The sequence below is a fragment of the Agelaius phoeniceus genome, chromosome 3 (assembly GCF_051311805.1).
Source record: "Agelaius phoeniceus isolate bAgePho1 chromosome 3, bAgePho1.hap1, whole genome shotgun sequence".
Classification (NCBI taxonomy): domain Eukaryota; kingdom Metazoa; phylum Chordata; class Aves; order Passeriformes; family Icteridae; genus Agelaius; species Agelaius phoeniceus.
The window spans coordinates 91,931,070-91,952,042 of record NC_135267.1 but is presented as its reverse complement, the minus strand read 5'-3'; the positions used below and the strand labels follow the sequence as shown (position 1 = coordinate 91,952,042).

Below are 20,973 nucleotides of genomic sequence, written 5' to 3'. Positions count from 1 at the left end.
GTATTGAGAACTGCAAGTCACTGCTTTAGGAGATATTTCTGTGTGGAAGTCGTATTTTCTGGAAAAATCCCTTTGCCCAGGATTTTGCTCCTGGGAAGCTGAGAAGTTTAAGAGAAAAAGCAAAACAATATTATCTAATTTGCTTCTCCTGTGTTTTGCTGCTTTGGAATGTGTTTGGAGATTGTTCGCCACAGGTGATTGTTTCATTGGATTCTGGTGTGAGTGTTTTCACTCATTGGCCAATCGTGGCCAAGCTGTGTCGGGGCTCTGGAAAGAGTCATTATTGTCTTGTTAGCCTTCTGTAAGTATTCTTTATTCTTTAGTATATTTAGTATAGTATTCTTTAATATAATATAGTGTCTTAAAATAATAAATTAGCTTTCTAAGAACATGGAAGCAGATGCATCATTCCTTCCTGCCATGGGGCACCCTACAAATACAATATTTCTGCTTATCTGTTTCTTGTGAAAACAACATACTGGAAAGCATATATCCTAAATAAGTGAAATCTATATTTTTTAGTGCATAATTTACTATCTTATTACAAAAAGTGGCTATTTTTGTTATTATTCTTGCCACTCTCTTTGATTAAAATGTGGAGACATGTAAATAAAATGCAATGAAAAAAAATAACGAACCAGTAGTAATGATACTCAACAGCACAGATCCATTTCTTCTGACTTAAAAGTGATTACCTTCAGTATTCATCATTTACCTCCTCTCCAGGTTATTGGTAAATATAAAATATATTTTTCTTTTTGCTTGTGTTTTATCCAGCTTCTCTTCAATACCAGATCAGCTTGGGAAGTGGTGATTTCTGTAATTTCCCTGACCACAGTGTGCTATTTGTGCAGTGAAAGCTTTTGCCAGCCTCCAGAGTTTTTGTGTTACTATAAATACACTAAAAAGCTTTTTGGATTCCAAAATACTATTGATTGCTGCAGGTTTGATTGTGTTGTATCAATTAACAGTATCCAGAAGGCCTGATATGGAGTTGATGACAGATTCTGCCTTTCAGTGCATGCTTTGGTGAAATGAGCAAACAAAAAGGAGCGTGGGGAATTTATATTAAATCTCATTTGCTGTTTTCATAATCTTAGTATTATTTACATGTAAATGTCTGCATTTTCAAGTGTACCTTTTCTCCAACAGTATTAGATATTTGTTTTGAGAAAGCCACATAAATATATTTACTTAAGATGTACAATATTTCATAGCATTCAAATAAATGTTGCTTAGGCTTGTGCAAATATATATTTAGATTAGCATAATTTAAGCCAATCTTACTGCCTAGATGAGTGCCTTATTTTTGGCAGAATTTCTTTTTAAGCAAATTAATAATTATTTGCTTTGAATATAGCAGTACATTATGGAAATGGCACATTTTTATGCCTCTTTGGGGAAGTGGGGGAAGATTATGAGAAACATCATTAATATTTAGTTAAATGCTTTTAAGAATAATAAACAAGAATATGATTAGCATTTCTTATACAAGTCTTACACTGTCTTGAGTTCTGCTTTTAGCCAATGCAGCACAACATTCCCTTTCAGTTTTCCATGGATGCACCTCCAGAAAGGTTTTGGTGCAATTGATGAATGAGCTCCCTCATTTATCTTTTCTTAATGGGGAGGTTGTGCCCTGATATCTTGTTATTGTCAGTCATAGACATGAGTGTGATTGCTTTGCTTAAGCACTCTGTATTGTAGCTAGAGAGAGGATCTCGTAGGTTTTTGTGTCCCTGATTGGGAGGAAGAGTTTTGCTGAATGGTCTTAGAAAAGTGTTTTTCATTTTATTTTCAAACAACAGCAAATCTTGCATTCTGTGAGATGTAATAAAAAGTGCCAGTGAACTGGCAAAGTACTGTTCTGGAAAACTCACTTTGAGAAGCTTTTGTGTAATATACATACTGGAGCTTTTAACTACTCTGGAGATGCAGCATTTCAATTGCTGCTGAAATTAAAGTCAGCATAAGATATTTAAGTGGTTCTCTGCCATGAAGATAGCCTCTTTCAAGTGGGAAAATTCCATCTTCAGAAAATCACGATGTTGCAGAAGGTTACACGTATCCAATTTTGTTACTGGAGTTGATGATGGGAAGATTTAGGTGTGACTGTAAAGCGCTTTAGATATTTTGAATCTGATCTTTAAATTACAGTGTCTGAAATTATTCCAAGCAATTACTTTCTCCCACAAGCTGCTTAACTGTGAGGAACAGTGCATCCAAGTACTCAAATTTTACGTCAGCCTATTGTTTTGGCAGGGTGAGTAATGATAATTTTGCTTATAGTATTTGGAAACATCAGGTAGAGGTATTTTACACAAGAATAATTTCTGTCATCTGGCATGCATTTCCTTACCTTTCATACATGAGAACCAGAATATCCACAGGATGTCCAAGGCATCAGCGTACTGATGAGGTACAGAAATCTGTCTGTGCCTGTTGATAGCATTTTCATATTGTGGACAAAAATAAAAGAGCCAGCATTTCATTGCTGAAGAGACTCGAATTAACAGCCCTGATCCTCCTTTCTTCCCTGCCATACCTTTAGTGCTGTATTTCAGTCTGACATGTCCTGCTGCCTTCAAGAGGATGCTTTCAACAGTCCAATTTCTGTTGTGGAATATTACTGAAGTGCACAGCAGATACATGAAGTATGTAGGAATGAGGCAACAATTTTGGGGGTCTCTTTTCCTAGGAACCCACACATTTCTGGCCTGGCAGGATGAGAAGGTGACAGGAGAAATTGGCAAATGGAGAAAAACCTCAAAAAGGTGTTCCTTCTCTCTTAGATACTGTTTTGGTCAATCCTTCTCTCTATGCTTATGACTGATACTATTGGCTATTCAGGAGATGAGCAAGGTAGACAGGCTTAGGTTCCACTCCTAGTTTTCCATGGGGAATTTATGACAAACAGATGAAAACATCAGCAGCCTGACAGACATACAGGGAGACTAAAACCTTTCCTGTCCCAAATTTTCTTGAAACAGAGAGAACAATTATAATATTATTATAATTAAGTTCACATAACATTATGTGAAAGTACATTAAAGGGAAGGAGGTTTCACTCTAGGGTGGAATTTTTCAGCAGTGAGTGAGTTGTTTTTTCTCAAAAGTGTCTGATTGTTATCACAATACTGTGTTTTGGTAGAGACAGATGTTCTGCTATGGTGGCAGAGGAGCAGCATGGATTGCACATCAAAAAACATCTGGTGCTCTGTTACTTTAAAAAAGAAAACCATAAATTTTCTCTTACACATTAATAAACTGTAAACCTACCAAAATTGTTATAAACCTCCTTTAACATACCAGTGATCTCTTACTGAAAGAGCAGAAATGAGTTGTGGCAAACAAGCTGCCATGTGAAAATTTGCCATTTCTTCCATCCTAAAGCACAAGGTATGATTAATGCTGGATTGTGTATACTCACTCTTCCCAAAAGTGAGAGACAAAAGCTATATATTGCTCCACAGTCAGTTTTCCCTCTGAAGTTTGCTTAGGACATGCGTGTTCTAGCTTTGGTCTTTGCTATAGCCAGAAAATGCTTTAAAATATTCAGCTGCAGATTTCTCAGTCAAATGTGTACACTGGTATTGATGGAAATGTGAACATGGAAAATAGATCTCTCAGGAAAAAATGATGCTGTGTTACTGTCATTTACTGAGGAAAGCAAAGGAATATGAAAAGGTGTTCATGGCTCTTAGTTACTTCCCGAAATATATTGCTTTTATGCTTATATCATTATAGGAAATACTTAAGAGCTTAGTCCTGCCTTTCTATACAGAGTCATTTAAACCATCTCTGACCCTCAAGAGATTGACCTAACAACCTTTTTACATTTAAATTTTGCAACTTGCACAAGAGTAGCCATTTTCTCTCCATTTTCACTGTGTAGTTGGAAGCAATAATTTAAAATATTTATTAGGAAACTAAAATGCTCTAAAGCTTACATTTCTGTGGTTAGTAAATCCACTTGTTTTTGCAGAGGTACAAATCATGATGAACTACTGACAACTTCCAGAGCCCAAATAATGTGCCTGGAAAGTGACACAGGCCAGGATGTTACTGCTGACATTGTCAATCATTTGTAGAACTAAGCTTCTGCATCTCATGTTAGCAAGTATCAAGTAAATTTTTTCCCCTATTTAAATTTCTGTGCTATTCAACAGTGAGTTGATGATTCCCCACTTCCCTCGTCAGTCTTCATTTCTCCAAACCCAGTGATGCAAATGATATTGTGACTTAACATGAACAATAACCAAGTAGGAGGAAAATACTTCTGTCTGAAAAAATAGAAGAGAAATATTTTTTCCCCCTAGAATTTCTTAAAATTGACAAAATCATCTCTTGTCTCACACGGGACATTATCTCACATATACATTGAATTTACATTACAGTTATCTTCCAAGTATTTGAGCTCCTTTGAGTACAAATAAAAGGACAGTCTTCCATTCTCTGTCTGATGACTGCTTAAACTGCAGGGTATTTTTCAGTGAGAAAAGGTAAGGAGTGTAATTTGCCCACAGGAGTGCTTGGGAGGAGCAAAAGCATTTCAGCAAACCCAGGTTTCCTTGGATTTCCTCTGAGAAAGAACTGTTCCTAAGCACGTTGTGTGTTTTTAAAAATACAGACAGCGATTACTTTTGTTATGCCAAAGTCAAAATACAATATCCATTCAACTGAAGTGCTCAGGTTTACTGTATCTTGAGAAATGTAAATTATTTCCCAGGGTGAAAGTACATTAGAAATTGAATAAAGCACTATTATTGATTCCTTTGGCACTTATTCCTTTCTTTCAAAAATTGATCTTTGGTTTTGTAAGGCTTCTTTGCCTACAATTGATTCACAAGAAAAGCAAAAATCTAGAGTCACATTCATGCTCTAAAGCACTACTTTGAGCGTGCCATAGATTACTTTGCTTTTGTTGTGCCAAGGAAATGAATGCTTATGAAAAGTTGGTGTGTTGCATCCCTGAACTCACCAGTGCACACATGTTTCTGGTACCACTGGTGGCAGCAGGGATCAGGAAGAGCAAGGCAAGTGGGATCCCAGGGGGAGGGAAGGGCACTTCATGGTAAAGTGCCCCATTTCTGCTGTTGAGTCAGTGTTTCTTGTTTTAATATACAGGTATTGTGTAGACATGAAACTGCAGTAACCTTGGCTTTCCTAATTGGCAGAATGAATCAGCTTTCAAACAGGAAACAACACTGTAATTAAGTTAACATTTAAACCACAATGCAAATAGCCAGAGCTTAATTCCTAGAATCACTACTTTCCCCTAGTATTATTTTAAAGAATTACAGTTGCAGAAAGAGAATCCTGTTTGTTTGATAACAGGATTAGCCGCATATTACCTCCTGAATTATGGGTTCTGGATTCAAGATCTGGAGTTCATGCTCACAGTGCTTCTGTGTATGATTACTGGCAAGTAGGTTGATTATTTTTTGTAAGCTGTGATTGCAGAGCAATAGTTCCTAACAATTTTAGTACATAATGCAATAGGGAAGGCATCTTTACAAAGTGCTTAGGCAGTGGGACTGGAAAGATCCTGTGTCTGGTCTGTGATGTTTAGTGTGGTTTTTTTGTGGAGCTTTTTGGTTGGTTGGTTGTGGGTTTGTTTTTTTTTTTTTGTTGTTTTTTTTTTTTTTTTTTATTTGTTTGGTTTTCTGGTTTTGTTTTTTTTCCATCGGTATATTCTTTCTCCAGTGTTTAAAACTTTTGTCTTGAGAGAATAACAGTCTTCCTCAAAAATCATTCTTACTGTCAGATATACATATATAGTTATATATTTTTAGTAATACTTTTGAATTAAAAATGTCACTTGTTCAGTTGCTGCAAACTGGGAGGAAAAAAACAATTATGTTTGGTTACTCAAAACATTCATAACCCAAATGGAGGAGAAATAATGAAGCAGTCTTCCTTTCTCAGATTTTTTCATAAGGTGGTCCATCCTGGGTGAAATTAACCTTTAAAGTCTTATGCTGAGATGTTGCTAGGATTGAACTGTTCTGATATTGCCAGTCTGCCTTTATTTTCCACCTGTCAAAATCACACTAGCTTCAAGCATATTTATTCTGGAAGTTTTAGAAGTAGGACATGTTTCACCCATTATTACTGTCAATGATCCCATTACCCAAAAAGGAGAAATGCCAGGGAACTCTGTTTTCTATCAGCAGATATAAAGAATATCTCATATACAAATAACACATGAACATCTGGAAAAGAGTTCTGATATGTAACAAAAAATAACATGTTGTTGGGAAATAATATGTAAACTTGAAATAATTATGTGGCTGACACCATCCCTAAGCAATGCACTGTTTCTGATTTAGCCTTAAATGGTTTTACAGTGGGAAGTTTTATGGTGTCCTACTGTCTGAAAACAGAGAGAAATGCTTGATGATCAATATGGTTGGTAAAGCACATTCTAATGTGAGATGTCTTCTACAGCTTACTCATTTCTATTTGAGTTCAAATAAATATGTTGTAGAAAGGGCACAGGGGCATCTTAGGCCGTTTCTGTTGTTGGTACATCAATTTCTCCACAATAATAAACTTATAAGCATCTTATCAGCACTGAAGCTGCATTTACTAAAACTCCCCCACGTGACAGCACTACAAACCCTGGTTAGTGGTGATGATTTCTGCTCACTTCTGCTTAGAATGGAGCAATCCACTTCCCTGGCACTCACTGCCCTTAAGGGGAGAATCAGTCTCCATCCTGGAGTTCCCCTCCTACTGCAGGGGTGCAAGTACACGTCACTGTCTTGCACAAAGTCCTCTGCTGTAAGAACTCACTTATAAACCAAGTGTCCACGGGTGCCCGTTTCACTAAGATTCCAGCCAGATTATATCACTTCCCTAAAGCATTGTAGAACTTGGCAGATAAAAATGAAAATCCAAAGTTCTGTTTTCTGTTCTGTTCAACACCGAGAATGTTGTGATTTTTAAATAATATCTGATCCCCTTGAGCTGCGCTGGAGTTTACATTGGTGTGCAGACCCTTTGTAAAGCTTTCTAATGCTGTGTGACTGCCTCTTTAAGCAAGGGCTTTCTTCCTTAGTTGCCTTAGTTAAAAGTTTTCCACAAAATTGGCTGGTGTGTCCATGCATAAGTATTTTTCAGAACCTGCCAAGTCAGGGTGTAACTATTTTCTGGAAGAAATTGGTGTCTGTTTGTCTATCTGAAGTCTGATACACAAATATTCAGACTTCAGTTCCAAAGTCTGAGTATTTGTGTATCAGAGTATATAAGAGTTTAAATTGTGTAACAATGGCACCTTAATTAGTACTCTATGCTAGATCCTAGAATCTTTTGACTATATCTACTTATTAAACAGTTCTTTTCCTATCTTTGTATTTATGGATATAGTCAGCTCTCTGATGTTTGGCAAGTTAGATGATATTTCAGTATCTACAGCAAGAAAAATACATGCAAAAAAAGAGAATCAGTCTATTGCATGATATAACAGGGATATTTACAAATATAACATCTCTTTTGACTCCTTGGCTGGGTTTTATTATTAGATTATCAATATGGCAATATCCTGGAGTTAACAGCTGCTGGAACTGCATTAACAGCGTCTGTCAGGTTCTTTTCAGAAATGCACTGTTTAACAATTTCCAGGAAAATTCAGTTGTTTCTCAGCTCATTTTAGGGAGATCTTCTCAGTTTCACAGACAACTGAGTGAGAGCATGTCTGTGTATTTTGGGACAATCATGGCAAAGCACAGTTTTTATAGACTTGGCATATAGAGCTATGCCAAAAGCACAGCACCTCTGAGTAAGAGGGAAGGTTTCAAGTATCTCTGTATAAAAAATGTGGATTTTTGTTTGTGGGCTTTGATCATTTTGGGAGTAACTGAAAGCACTCTGTAATGCATCTCTTCTCTATTTCAAGAGACAAGAAGCCCCATTCTTTGTGTTTAATTTTGTGGATAATTCTGCCTACGTTCGGAATTCTTCAGAAAATATTGTGCTCTTGGAGATAAGGTGGTTGGATGTTGGAGATAAGGTGGTTGGGTGGGTTTTTTTTTCTGAATATTTATGTTTATAAATTGAATGAATTTTAGTCTCATTTATTATTCCATTAATGCAGTCTCTGTGTTTTCCCAGGAATATTCAGGTCCTGAAATGTTATTTTAATGCGATGCCAAAAAAAAAAAAGTTTTAATATCAAAAATTACTGTGAAGATAAAAAATTAACTGATTACAGAGTTCTTCACTCTACTGTGATCTTCTCTTGCTCTGTAATAGTGCCAAATATGTTCAAGTATCAGGAAGCAGTAGATTATCACAATATTTAGTTCTTATACTACCAGTTTAAAAATTGCCTTGAGAACTACTGACCTAAATGTGTATTTATAAATGATAACTTTTGCATGAAAAAAGAGGGGAAAGAGGGCTGGTAGAGGAGCTCATAACTGAGATATTGCTGGCTTTAGGTAGGTATTCGCATTACAGTACTGTCAGTGTGACCTTAGTGATATATATATTTCTTATTTAAAACTGACTAGGGATGAAGACTTGTACAAATGTAAATGTAAACTATATACTGGAATTTCTGTTGAATGTTGGAGTTTAAAAATAGTTTGAGATGTTTAAAATGGTTTACCTTTTTTCTATCAGTGATTGAACTATGCCTTCAGACTAAGCTGACTCCTCAAAATGAAAGGGAAATGCCACTTAAGGAGTGTAATTACATTTTTTTTTGAGAGAGAGATATGCAGCTGTTCTCATGCCCTTTTAATCTCTTTAATACAATTTTTAACAATGATAAAATCCCTCAAGGATTCTTTGTGTAAGTGATACTAGTCAGAAACCCTGTAAGTTGCAATTTGGAACCAAGAATAAAAAAGTGTAATTATTTAGAATTTATCTTGCTTGCAGAACTGAGACTCTGCTGATTCAATTCATTCAGACTTGTGTACCTTTTATAAAAACATGTGGTTTTGATGAATGTCCCTTCCTTAAGAACTCTCTATAGGCAACAAGGTGTCCTATCCAAATTTTTGAGCAAGTCTGTGAGACTGCTGGTAGTATCATCTTTCATCTTATAGACCAGCAGTGAGTTTTCTTGCAGGTTTTTTAACTGTTTATGTTTTGTTACTGAAGTTGCACTGCTTTGAAAAAGAACACGGTCTCTAATATGTGAACTGTAACATTTTAAAGCAAAGAGAATGTGATTTATTTCTGCTCTTGGGGAAAGTAAAAAGCAAAAGTAATCTGAGTTAAACAGCAAGGTGAAATCTATGTTAATTATTGGCCTAGTAGTGATTGCTCTGCAATTTATATAAATATTACCATGAGCTCAGTTGATTGACTCCTGTTTTATCATATGGGAAATAATTGTTAACTTTTGTGCATGTTGCATTTCTCAAAAAGCTTTGTCAGTTTCAAACTGAGCATCCACCTCAAAATTCTAAGAAAAAGTGTTGTCTAGCTTTATAAACCTTTTTTTTTGAAATGGGAATAGTAATGGAATTATGTTGATACTATCTGTATTTTTGTCTGCAGAGCTAACCCTTCATGATGCCATATGTTGGAAGCAAAATGAAAAAGCCCTCACTTCTTCAAACATGAATTATGAATTAGTTCCATTTTTATATTTTCTTGCAGAAGAGGATAATTAAGCAAAGAGAACGAGTGCAGTTAACAGCATATTATAGCATGCCATATATATTCAGGACCAATGATGAGTCTCATGCTCACTTCATGAGAAATCTTTCCAGTCTCTGCATTTTTGATGTGTTCATTGTTGTAGCTGAGCAGTAGCACCATAGCCTTCAGGGTGAGCATCAGAACATAGGGCTTTCATGGATAAAGAAAACATTCTAATGTGCTCTGGTTCTTTTATTTTCCAGAATCATCCAGCCATACAACAAGAACAATCATGGTAAGTATAGAGGAGATTATAGGTATTGATCTGCCTATAGCTATGGTTTTTTCCTTTGAAATGAAGTAGATATAGTAGTATCCTAAGCCATTGGCTTTTTTTTTTTTTATTTATTTATATTCCAATATCACTGTAGACATAAAACGAGTCTGTCTTTATTTCATGAGAAATCTTGGGGAAAAAATCAGAGATTAAAGAGCTTAGAAGTAACAGTGCTGTCAGTTTGAATAGCTGAAAAATTCAACTACAATTCTATGCTCTGTGTTTAAGTAATTTTTGATTATCAAATTAATGTCGATAAAATTTCTTGCATTGTATCTATATCACGTGGGGCAAAGCACATTTAAATTTCAGAACAATAGCTGAGTAATTTTTTGCATAACATTCCTTAGAGGCGGGTTTCTGACTTTACCTTGAGTTTGATAATTTGGATTCCAGAAATGGGAAATGTTTAAGAGGATAGATACACTTTCAAAAATGAGATTAGAAAGCTTTATGTAAAAAAATGTCATGCACTTAGTGACTATCTTGCATTTTTATAGGGTGAGAAATGTTGGTCTCTTTATTTTTCAAACTCATAATAAAGTTAGGTAAGGGCTGAACAACAATTCACATAGAGAAAACTTTTCTCAATCTCTTATGATTGATGCCTGTCCTGTGGGTGTTTGAGGAGAGGGCTTTCTGCTTTTGGAAAATAGGCAAGCATTGAAATTTTAGAATAAGCTCCAGCAAATCATGACATGAGCTTGTTTATTTCCATTCCTACAGTTTTTAGGGTGTCCCTTCAAGTTTATATCTTTTTTATGTATGGCATTTATGGGACAGGTAAATTCCCCCATGGATTTCTTCATTCTGCAGGGGATAAAGGGTTAATATAGTTCATTGCCTTTATCATCAATGGACATTATTAATCCAGTGCAAACGAATTATAAATAGGTAAGGACTACAGACCACAACAGATTTCAAAATAGTAGAGATGTCTGGAAAAGTGATGTTTCTGTTTCCTACTGGATGTGATGTTATCCTTCTTGGTCATGGATTTGTTTTAAGTACACCCATTTCAAAAGAAGATATTTAGTTATTCAAGTGTATTCCTCTGCTATGAAATTTTGGAAGGGATTGAAAAACTTTTCAATGTTTTTTCCATACTGCATTGGTTTGGGAAAAAAAGCAGGACAATTGTGTTGAAGCTGGTGAGCCCTTCACTCTGCTTTACCTTTACCCTTTTTTGTCCTATTAATTGTACTCTGAAGATACTCAGTCTCTCTTTTCCATTGATATACCAGAACAGTTCTAAAAACTGAGCCAAAAGAGTGAGGATTTTTCCTATATATTTTTTTCCTCACACCAAAACATGTCCTAACTTTTAAAGAGAGAAGGAAAAGGTTTTTAAATAACTTGAGTTCTTGAGAGGTTCCTGTGTTTTGAACCTTTCCAGACCTCTCTGCTGACAGCTCTGATGGCTCAGACCTCAAGTGAATATTCTGCAGTCAGTGCGCAGTAATTTTTCATTGCACTTAAATAAATAAAGGTAGAAATAAAAGTAAGTATTCTTCGTAGAGAGAAATTGTTACAGCAATGTCTGCTCTACTCTGCATCTCAAGCATAACTGAATGTGTAAAAGAAAATTTCTTACTCCCCAGTGAGTAAGTAGAAACTGTCAGGAAAACCAGGAAATATGGTATTCCTTGCATTAAAGCCAGTATGAGATGATACATTTGATACAGATGTAGTAAAGCAATGCTGCTGAGAGCCAATGTAAAATGCTACTGTAATAAATATTTACTCTGAAATGAAGTCCCCTTTTTCTGACTGATTACAGTTAGATTGCAACGTGAAAAGTTAAAGCATGACCTGTAGTCATCAGAATGTGAGAGGTACCACAGCAAATTTGTGCTACTGCCTTGGCTGCTCTGATGTAAAAGAACTTTTGTCTTACCAAGGTGAAGTTTTTGCACCTCTTTAAAGTTGCATATACAGGTGTTGAAATAATGTAAGGCATTAAATCTGATCTTGTCTCTGAAGATTCAGATTTTTGCTGAAGTCAAAGCCAGCGAGGTATAAAGTGTGCTCTGCTCAAAAAACAAAGTCCAGTTTTTCTGAGGACATTTCAAGTATTTTTCTTCTGTATTTAAAGGCAATGATAGCTGCCTATTTTTTGTTTCAGATTCTTGTTCATAAAAATAAAAACCCAGAAAATATTTTAAGCATCTGTGTGATGAGGGGAGAGGGAGAGCATGCTCTCTTTTAACTATAAAATAAATTTCCTTTTATTCTGGGCATAGTTGCCTAGCCTAATTTTCCATTACTAATTTACTGATTTCCATAAATAACTGTTTACTTCAAAATCATACCATCTAAGACATGGTGTATTCAGAGGTTATATAGCTTTTGTGTGCCATGTATGACAAGCAGGGACTATAAACATTGCAATATTCTGGCCCAGAGGCTTTGGCAAGTCAGCTGTCATCTTTTAGGAGGGTTGTTTCTTTTGGGGTTTTTTTGTGGGTTTGTTTCCCTTGCACAGAAAAGTGATTGTAGCATTACATTTTCAGCATTTTCACAGAAAACACAAAATTTTCAGCATTACAACTATTGTAGGTGTTTGTGAAAGGTTCGGTGGCAAATCCAGAGGTTCCGAAGTTATACTTGTATTGAGTACTTGCTTATTTTCTTGTATATGATCTGTTGTTTGAACATCTTTCACTTTTAATAGCCTTTGGGTATTTTAATGAAATTCTATACCCAAAGTGGTTGTGTGCCTGCATACTATTATCAACATTTGCAACTTCATGCTGTGTAGAGATTTTGGGTATTAATTTTTGCATTCATCTCCCACTTCTATGAATAAGTAAACCAGCCCCAACCCTTGATGCTTATTAAAGGTATAATGCTAATCCCTTTGGAAATAGGAATACCTCAGGTGTGGCAAAAGAGAAACAATACCTGATTAAACTTAAGGTAATTCTAAACTTGTTTTAAATGATGTATTGTATAATTAGGCCAATGCAAAATATATGGAACCAATTAATACGGGTAATTGCCAGTCATCTGAGCATAGCTGATTTATTCTAGTGATTTCTTTCTCCTTGTATGGAGCTTCTTTTGCTCTGCTTTGAATTGATTTTTTTTTGTTTTGTTTAAAGATACAACAAAAAAACCCTAAAAATGTTAATTTAAGGCAAAAGGAATGTTTTCCTTCTAGAAACAATGGAGGAAAACATAAGAAATCATAAATTGAAATCCACTTAGGAATTTATGTTAGTGCAGTTATACATTCCTTCAGCCATAGTACAAATGTTCACTGTTAATTTTTACACTTTGAATTACTGTAAGTGCTTATTACTGTAAGCTGAATTTTTTTCAGATCTGAGTGTCTTTTCAGAATTTTTAGTGGCTCTCAATGAATAAATGTTTGACCACTTATATAGCAATATAAAAAACTGAGCAACTTATAGGCAGGAACCTTGGCTAGAATTTAGGATCTGGGTCCCATTCCTGAATTTGTATAGGATTTCTCTCTTGTCTTACCATTATGCATCTCAGTGTCCTTGTACTTCTCTGGGAGCCAGTGAGGACAGGAGATGTACTCTTGATAATAAAAATGCTATAATAAGTTACCACTTTAATTTAAGGTGATTTTGGGATGGTATCCAGACTTCATTGGACTCATAGCTGCCACTAGAGCAGATAGCACGGGTATAGTGATCCTATGCAGTCATTTCCTTGGTTTCCCTGCCACAGCAAAACCTTATGTCAGGTGCATCTTGTATTGAAAGACCTGATTTACAGTTGTAACTCAGTGCTGCTGCTCCCAGAAGATTTGACAGGGACAAAGACATGTAGCTTCTTTGTGAAGGGATCACCTGTGTTTCTTGGAAGTTGGAGGTGTCTCAGCAGATGGGAAATTCATGCCCTTGCCAGGTGAGTTTTGATGAGCAGCACTTGCAAGCAGCAGAGAAATGGATCAGCAAGGGGCAGGTGGAGCTGCACAACAACCAGTCTTTATGTAAAGTCCTCCTTGTTGAAGACCTTGGAAGGATTGCCTTTGGTCTCTGCATTCACTCTGCAGCTTGGACACCACCTGTTTGACAGGTGAGACTCTTCCCAGAGATTACCCCACAGTGACTTGAATATTTGTGTTCTTTAAGGGATGTAAGTTTGCCTGAATCAGAACTCCCTTTGTATTGAGAAGTTTTTCTTCTGAGTGCTCTCAAAGTTTTTCCTCCTGATGTCTTTTGAGTGTGGAACAGTTTTGTCACAGAGGAACAAGAGATCTCAATGAATGTGCTCAGACTGAAGTGAAGAACTTGGGAGAAAGGAGTCACTCATCACAGAGGAAGATTTGTCCAAAATGCAAACTCCTGATGCTCAGGTGCTGCTGTGATGTGGCCCTGGCATGCAGACCCTTAACACCAGTGGCTGTGTTGCAAACTCAGAGCACAGCTCATTGGTGATGTACACAGTCAAAATCAAAGCAGAGCAGCTGATTGCACACGGTGGTGTTGTGAGGAAATTACTGAAGCTTTTTGCAAGAAGAGTTTTAAATGAGAAGGACTTCTGTGGTAGCACAGGGAGTATTCTTGAGGCTTTCATAACCTTTCTGGCATAACTGTGTTCTAGGAGGGAAAATTTGAGTTCATCATCATCATAAAAGAAAAGCATTTAATGAGTACTTTGTATGAAAGTTCATTCTGCTCTTGGTGTTGATATTAGTGTGACAGTGGCATTGAATGCTCATTTTCATATTCATTGATGAATATATTTTTTGAGAGGAACTAATGAACTGATTTCCTGGTCAAGAGCTTCAATTGTTTTTATTAACTTGAAATTAATGTGGTCCCTAGCACAGACTGGAGAACAATGGTCTTATTTTCTCTGTCCTTCTGTGAAATGTAATTAATTTCTTCAAATAGCTTAAAAGGGCTGGGGTAGAAAGGAAATAAAAGAGAAAATTCTAACCAAATTGATGCAACAGAAAGCAGATGATATTGTAAGCCTTGTGTCATTTTCTATAATGTTATCTCTTGCCTGGAGTGAGGGTTAGGGGCTAATAAAAGTAGAAAAAAACAGAAGTTCAGAATTAGTTGCAATATCTGGCTCTGTCAGGGGAAAAAGTGTTGTGAAAAGACAAGTACTTTTCCCATCAGGCTTTACTGTTTTGCAGAGTTTATGCCACAGGAAAGATACTTTTTGTACCTTTTTTGAACATTTTTTGCCTGTATTTCTTATCTTAAGGAAACATTCAATGGTGTATTAGAAAGGAGCCTGGGAAAAGATCTGAATCATTACATGAGATACCTTAAACCCATTATTTAGTAGGGAAGCACAACAAAAATATACCATTGGAGCCCATGAATGCTCTTCTAGTGCATGGCACAGGAAATTGCCAGATAGAAATATTGAATGGGAAATCTGATGTGTGGCAATGTTTTCCATGCATGACTCCTTACTCTCTTTTTGAGCACCACCCACTGTGTACAAGAAGAGATCAGTAGTTAAAAACCTTAATGAATTTCTAATTTCATAGCACCTATGTACTTTATCCTGAATTTACTCTAAATAACAGCTGAATTACTTCTAGTAGCATGTCTTTTAGGTACTTTTCCCCATCAGAGCCAATATGAAAAAATATGTGAAAGCCAAACTGCAGTCTAGACACTGATTGAAAAAATGGAAAAAAGTAAGTATTTTTAAAGGGCTACAAAGATAGATTAATGATCCTACATGCAACAATTAAATTCACCCTAAATCTTCTTTGTTTTAAGACAAAGGAAAATAGTTTAGGTCTAAGAAAGATTTATATGTGACTCACTCAAATATGATGTCTTGTTTCTCCTCTTCTTGTTTGGTTTTGTTACATGAGATCTAAGGAATCACAGAGGAGATGGCTCAGTTACTCACAGCAGCATAATGGATAGATGGAAATTTTCTGTCCAATGCATAAAATTTGTCTATTGGAATGTGATCCCAATATTAGTGGGTGGAACGTGCCTGGGCTCTCTGGCCCTTGCTGCTTGACCAGAGGCGGCAACTGTGGTGTTTTCACCTCAGAGACACCCCTGGCTGGCTGGATGTTGCAGCTGGCACTTGGAACAAGTCCAGGCAAGCAGGAACTCAGTTTTTAGCTCTAATGGGAAGGCTTTAAAGATTTTTAGAATCTGTCTCCTCTTCCTCTTCACCTCGCCTTCACCTTTAGGCGAGGTGAAGAGGAAGAGGAGACGGATTCTGCCGCAGCGTTAATCCACAGTTTTATTCCATGGTCACAGATCTCCGAATCTTGGTAACAGCTCCAACAGAATCCCGACCTCATGGTCCCGTGTCTTTTCAAGCCCAGGGAAAGGGGGAGGGGAAGGGACAGGTGAGCCACCAACCAGGTGGGAGGGGGGCAGTCTCAGGGGACAATGACACCTGGACTGGCCAATGACCCCAGGGCTGAGAAGCATCTTTGGAACTGCACCAACCAGACGATGCCCTTGCTGGAATGTTAAGATTGATGGACAGCACTTAGCAAGGGGGCAAGGGGGAGGGGAAGGGAGAGGTTGGCACACCTGAGGGACTGGGAAAGGTGAAACAGGATATTGCTTCACACCGCAACATTTGTCCTACTGGAGAGAGCAAATGGTGCGGATCAGGGTTTTGTCATTATGTGAATATAATGCTTTGAATATGAGTGTAAGAATTGTTCAGAAAAAATGATGCCCTTGTTTATATTTTCTGGCTATTTTATGTTTTAATTACATGATTTAAGAGATCAGTTCTGTGCTCTGTTCTGCTGGTTTTGTGGGTGCTACCAGTCCCTTCCTTACTAATGACTGTGGTGCTGCTCCCCTAATTAGGGGCTACACCCACGAATGTGCAGCATTGGGTGCATTTGAGGAATGTTACAAAAATGCTATCAGTAATGTGGAACACTGGTGTTATTTTACCAAGAAAATAGTACTTCTACCTAAGAAAACATGATGTTGAATTCATGTGAGATAAAGTAAGCAAATTTTCTTCTTTGTATAATGTCTTCCATCGTAACTGGTTCTATCCAATTGTTGTTAGTCCTGCTGCTAATTGATTATGTGGGAAACAAGATTAGGATTTGCAAGATTAATTTTTTTTGTCATGGTGTATTCTTCCAAAACATTAGCTACAGATGATTACAGAAAACATTTCCACTCTCCTCATGTGTAAAAAGGCAGCTTCTCTTGTTAGATCTGAGTACTTTCTCTCATTGCACAATTACTCCGGGTAAAGGTTGAGTGGAAAATCAATGCATCATTTTCAGTTTGATGTTATCAGCTGTGAAATGAATGCAGATATATTGCAGGTAGCTCTAACTAGATAAACACCAGTGAGTAAACCTAAGAACCATGGCATCAACATGGTGATATAAACCTTTGTTTTCCTGCTTCCATTCAGGTTAACAGCAGGACCAAACCACTTATTCAGTGACTTCTATTTAAAAACAAAAACAGGCAGAGTAAGGACCTGCAAAGTGAGAAGTATGCATTTTTTGAAATTAGTTTAATGCCATAGTTGGATGAAAAAATAGGTCTTGTATCTCATTGCTTGGGATTTTAGTTTTTTTGCTCAGAAAATGTTAATTCTCTCCTAAAATCAATGGGTTTCTGTTTCTGAATTGCTTAGTTCATAGCATTGACTCATGCTTCAATATCTTTTTTGTATACAACGGCATTCGCAATAGTTAATTCAGTTTTTAAACAGCCTTCAAACCTTCAAACCCTTGACATGCATGAAACATGTCAATGGGCACGGGTTGGTTGTTATCTTGCCCCCAGGTGCTGATTGAGGAAGATGAGCCAGGTTTTCAGACGTGTGTAGGCTGCCCTTTGCAGCAGAATTCGTTAATGGAATTATGCTTATTCTCAGACAAACACCTTTCCCTTTTATTATGATTTCAGCATGCTGCTCCCCACATCCACATGACTAATGGGAAGGCCTTGCAAGCCAGTGCAAGTGCCATTAAGACCAGCACCATTCCAGTGATCAAGAGACAGAGGCAAAATTGGCTTGATGCTTCAGATGATGGTTTCTTCATAGCTACAGAAGAGACCAGGTAAGAAAAAATGAAATCTTAGCAGGGAATGAGGCTTCACTGCATACGTGTTACTGATCCACTATTTCAATAACAGTTTTTGACATTATTATCTGAAGTTGCATTACAGCAGAGACCCATGCTTGGCACATGCCAAACTTCTTGCATCTTCTATCTACTAATATTATCAGCATTTCATTAATAACACTTAGTGCTACTTCTCTGTGGCAAAGATTAGAACTTTTAAATTTCACTTATTTTAGTTCATATACAATGAGGTTTAGGGCACCTCTGACCATCCAGCAAAATATAAATGCATCTACAGTGTAGGTTATCTTCTGAAATTTTCAGAACTTGAAAAATAGTGTACAGTGAAGAAATATACAGCTGATAGCATCTTTTCCAGGCTAGAAGTTGATTTCCTTTAAAAGCAACTGAGATGATAATCTCCTTCAACCTTTCATTTACAGATTATTTGGTAAAATTTAACAAGCTTTTGCTTTCCCCAAAAGTGCTTGATATCATGGAAGAGTCACTATTTTTCTGGAGGTTCCTCTATTCTGTTCTTGTCTTCCCCTGTCTGGCCCTTCCTTGATTTAATTCAGACTAAGACAAGAAGTTACAGTCTGGTTTGTTTTGTTTTTTTTTTTTTTTTTTTTTTTTTTTTTTAAGGGCCTGTTATTTAAAAACCTTTAATATCTTGCTTAATTATAGCAAGTAACATCAGACTTTCCTCGCTTCTGTGATTATTTCACAAGCCTAGAAAATCTGGTAGTTGAAGAAAAATGTAAATAATAAAAAGAGAGAAGAGAAAGAACATATGTAAATATAGAGATAAACATGGAAAATGTGCACATTTAATCCCATTAATGGCAGATTCAGCTAGGAAAGTTAACATACTAGATACTAGCACATGATGATCTGGTGGTTATTTCAACATAATTCATTATGGCACTTTTGGGGTTTTTTTATGAGGAATGCAACAATTCAGAGAGAATGGTAAGAGGCTGCTGAGCTGATGAGCTCTTAGGCTTCTGATTCCAGCCCAGATTGATGGCATTTTGAGTTGTTTGATACAAAGACTTTAGTAATATCAGACTAATCCCTAACAATTGGATCCTGAAACTGAGATTGATTACCTTTTGAAGTTTTAGAATTTCCAATTTAATTTTTTCCCAGTCTTATAGAGAAATGCCTGTTAAAGGATGAGAAATCTTACATGGGCAGTGATCTCTCCACTGATCTGGGAAGCAGCCCAGACAACTTACCTGGACTAGATGTTTAAAATGCAGGTGGTTGAAGTGTAGTGGGATGAGTCCTGGCTTTGCAAATCACTCATTTGTGATAGCTCTGCTTGTTCTCATCCTAGGAAATCCCCCTCCTACTCCCAGGGCTGCAGACCCCCTGCCCAGACCAGGGACAAAGCAGAGCTGGTTCTGGCTCTGCAGCCAGGGTGGGGCACAAACAAGGGTTTAGTGCTCAGGGGTCTGTGTCTGCTCCTCTTCTCCAAATAATGAACAGTTTCAAGTAACACTTGAAACCTCCTGGTATGGGGAACACAGGGAAGCTGGACCTCACTGACACTCCTCAAACAAGGAGGTGCCTGAACATGTGCTGTTGCATCACTCTGGCAGGTGCAGGAGCAGCACAGCAGGGAATGCTTTTTGTCTTTGAAACTCTATTTCACATGAGATCTGTTCCTTGTCTTTCACAGACGTTTTTTCCATTTTCTCTTTTTTTTTTTTTTTTTTTTTTTTTGGTACTTTCCTGTCCTCATACCATCTCCATTCATTGACTCCTTCCCTCACATGTGTCTCCTTTCTAATTTTTTCCTTTGATTCCTTTCACCTTTACTCTGAGATTATTTAGAGCTGGGCTAGTTTGCTGTCCTCTGGGCTCTGAAAGTCTCCAGCCTTTAGAACTCCCAAGTGGAAAGCCCTGCCTGGTTCTGCTGCTAGGAATGCCCCATGTCCAAGAGAACAATGAAATACTCTGTTCTTTGAGGGCAGCTGGAGGCAGACAGCAGTCCCTGCCAGGCAGCCTGTCCTGTGATAGGAGATCACAGCTCAGCACTGCCAGGACAAAGTTGAAAAGCCAAGTTGGATGCAATATAATTACAATGGGAAGAGATGACTAGGGAGGAGATGTTTGAAAAAGCAGCACAAAATTTACCCAGTCCTGACACAGAATGAAAAAAAAACCCCAAAAAAGCAACAAATAAGAATGAGCTGCTAGGGAGCAGCTATTAGGTTCTGAACATGTTCTGAACACTCAGGTCAGAAATAATCACCCTATCTAAGGTCACAACTGGTTCTTTAGGGAACTTTTTTGTGCTCCATCAGGATCCAGTCTGTTTTATCATGTGAATTTGTTCATTAAAAATACATATGAGAGCGACACATGCTAATTATAGCAAAAGGAAAAATATTTTTCAGTATAATTGCAGCCTGAAAAAAAGGAATTATTTTTCAGTATCGTTTGCAACAGTCCACAATAATTTTCATTTCTCTGTCCTAAAATTTTTTTTTGTCTAATGAATTAATGCTTAAGATTTCTATAAAATATCAAGTAGGGAGTCTAGAGGGTAAATTTTCACAGAAATTTAGCTTAAAAAGCCAATAATAGACTGTTGATATTTGTGGAGGAAAAAAAAAGAGTAATAATATTGCTCCTAGACTGAAAGAGGAGGTACTAGTCTATTTCGTGCTAATCAAACCCAAGATGCACATGAGAATTCTCAATTTTATTATTTATCAATAGATAAGGTAAATATCTATTGTTATCTATAAATATTATTATTATAATATCATTATCTTTAAATATCCTATATAAGGTAAATATATATTATCATTTATATCTATTTATTTATCTATTTATAAATATCTATTTATTAAATATTTATTTATCACTCCATTTTAGAAGAAATTTTAGTAATATTAATTTTTAATAATCACCCTTTACTTTCTGAATTTAAGCAGCAGTATTATTTCTGTGAAGTTAACTCTTCTGTATCTGATTGCTCACATATTTG

At 36.7% G+C, this 20,973-nt stretch overlaps 1 protein-coding gene across 4 annotated transcripts in view; it reads left to right on the top strand.

Annotated features, from left to right (window-relative positions):
- The window catches only part of MTA3 (metastasis associated 1 family member 3), a 224,387-nt gene that overhangs the window by 99,052 nt on the left and 104,362 nt on the right, over positions 1 to 20,973 (top strand). For all 4 annotated transcript variants that reach the window (XM_077175847.1, XM_077175846.1, XM_054629255.2 and 1 more), the window contains exons 17-18: positions 9,864 to 9,895; positions 17,809 to 17,963. In XM_077175847.1, coding sequence (XP_077031962.1) covers positions 9,864 to 9,895; positions 17,809 to 17,963 — 187 coding nt within the window. The remainder of the gene's footprint in view (positions 1 to 9,863; positions 9,896 to 17,808; positions 17,964 to 20,973) is intronic.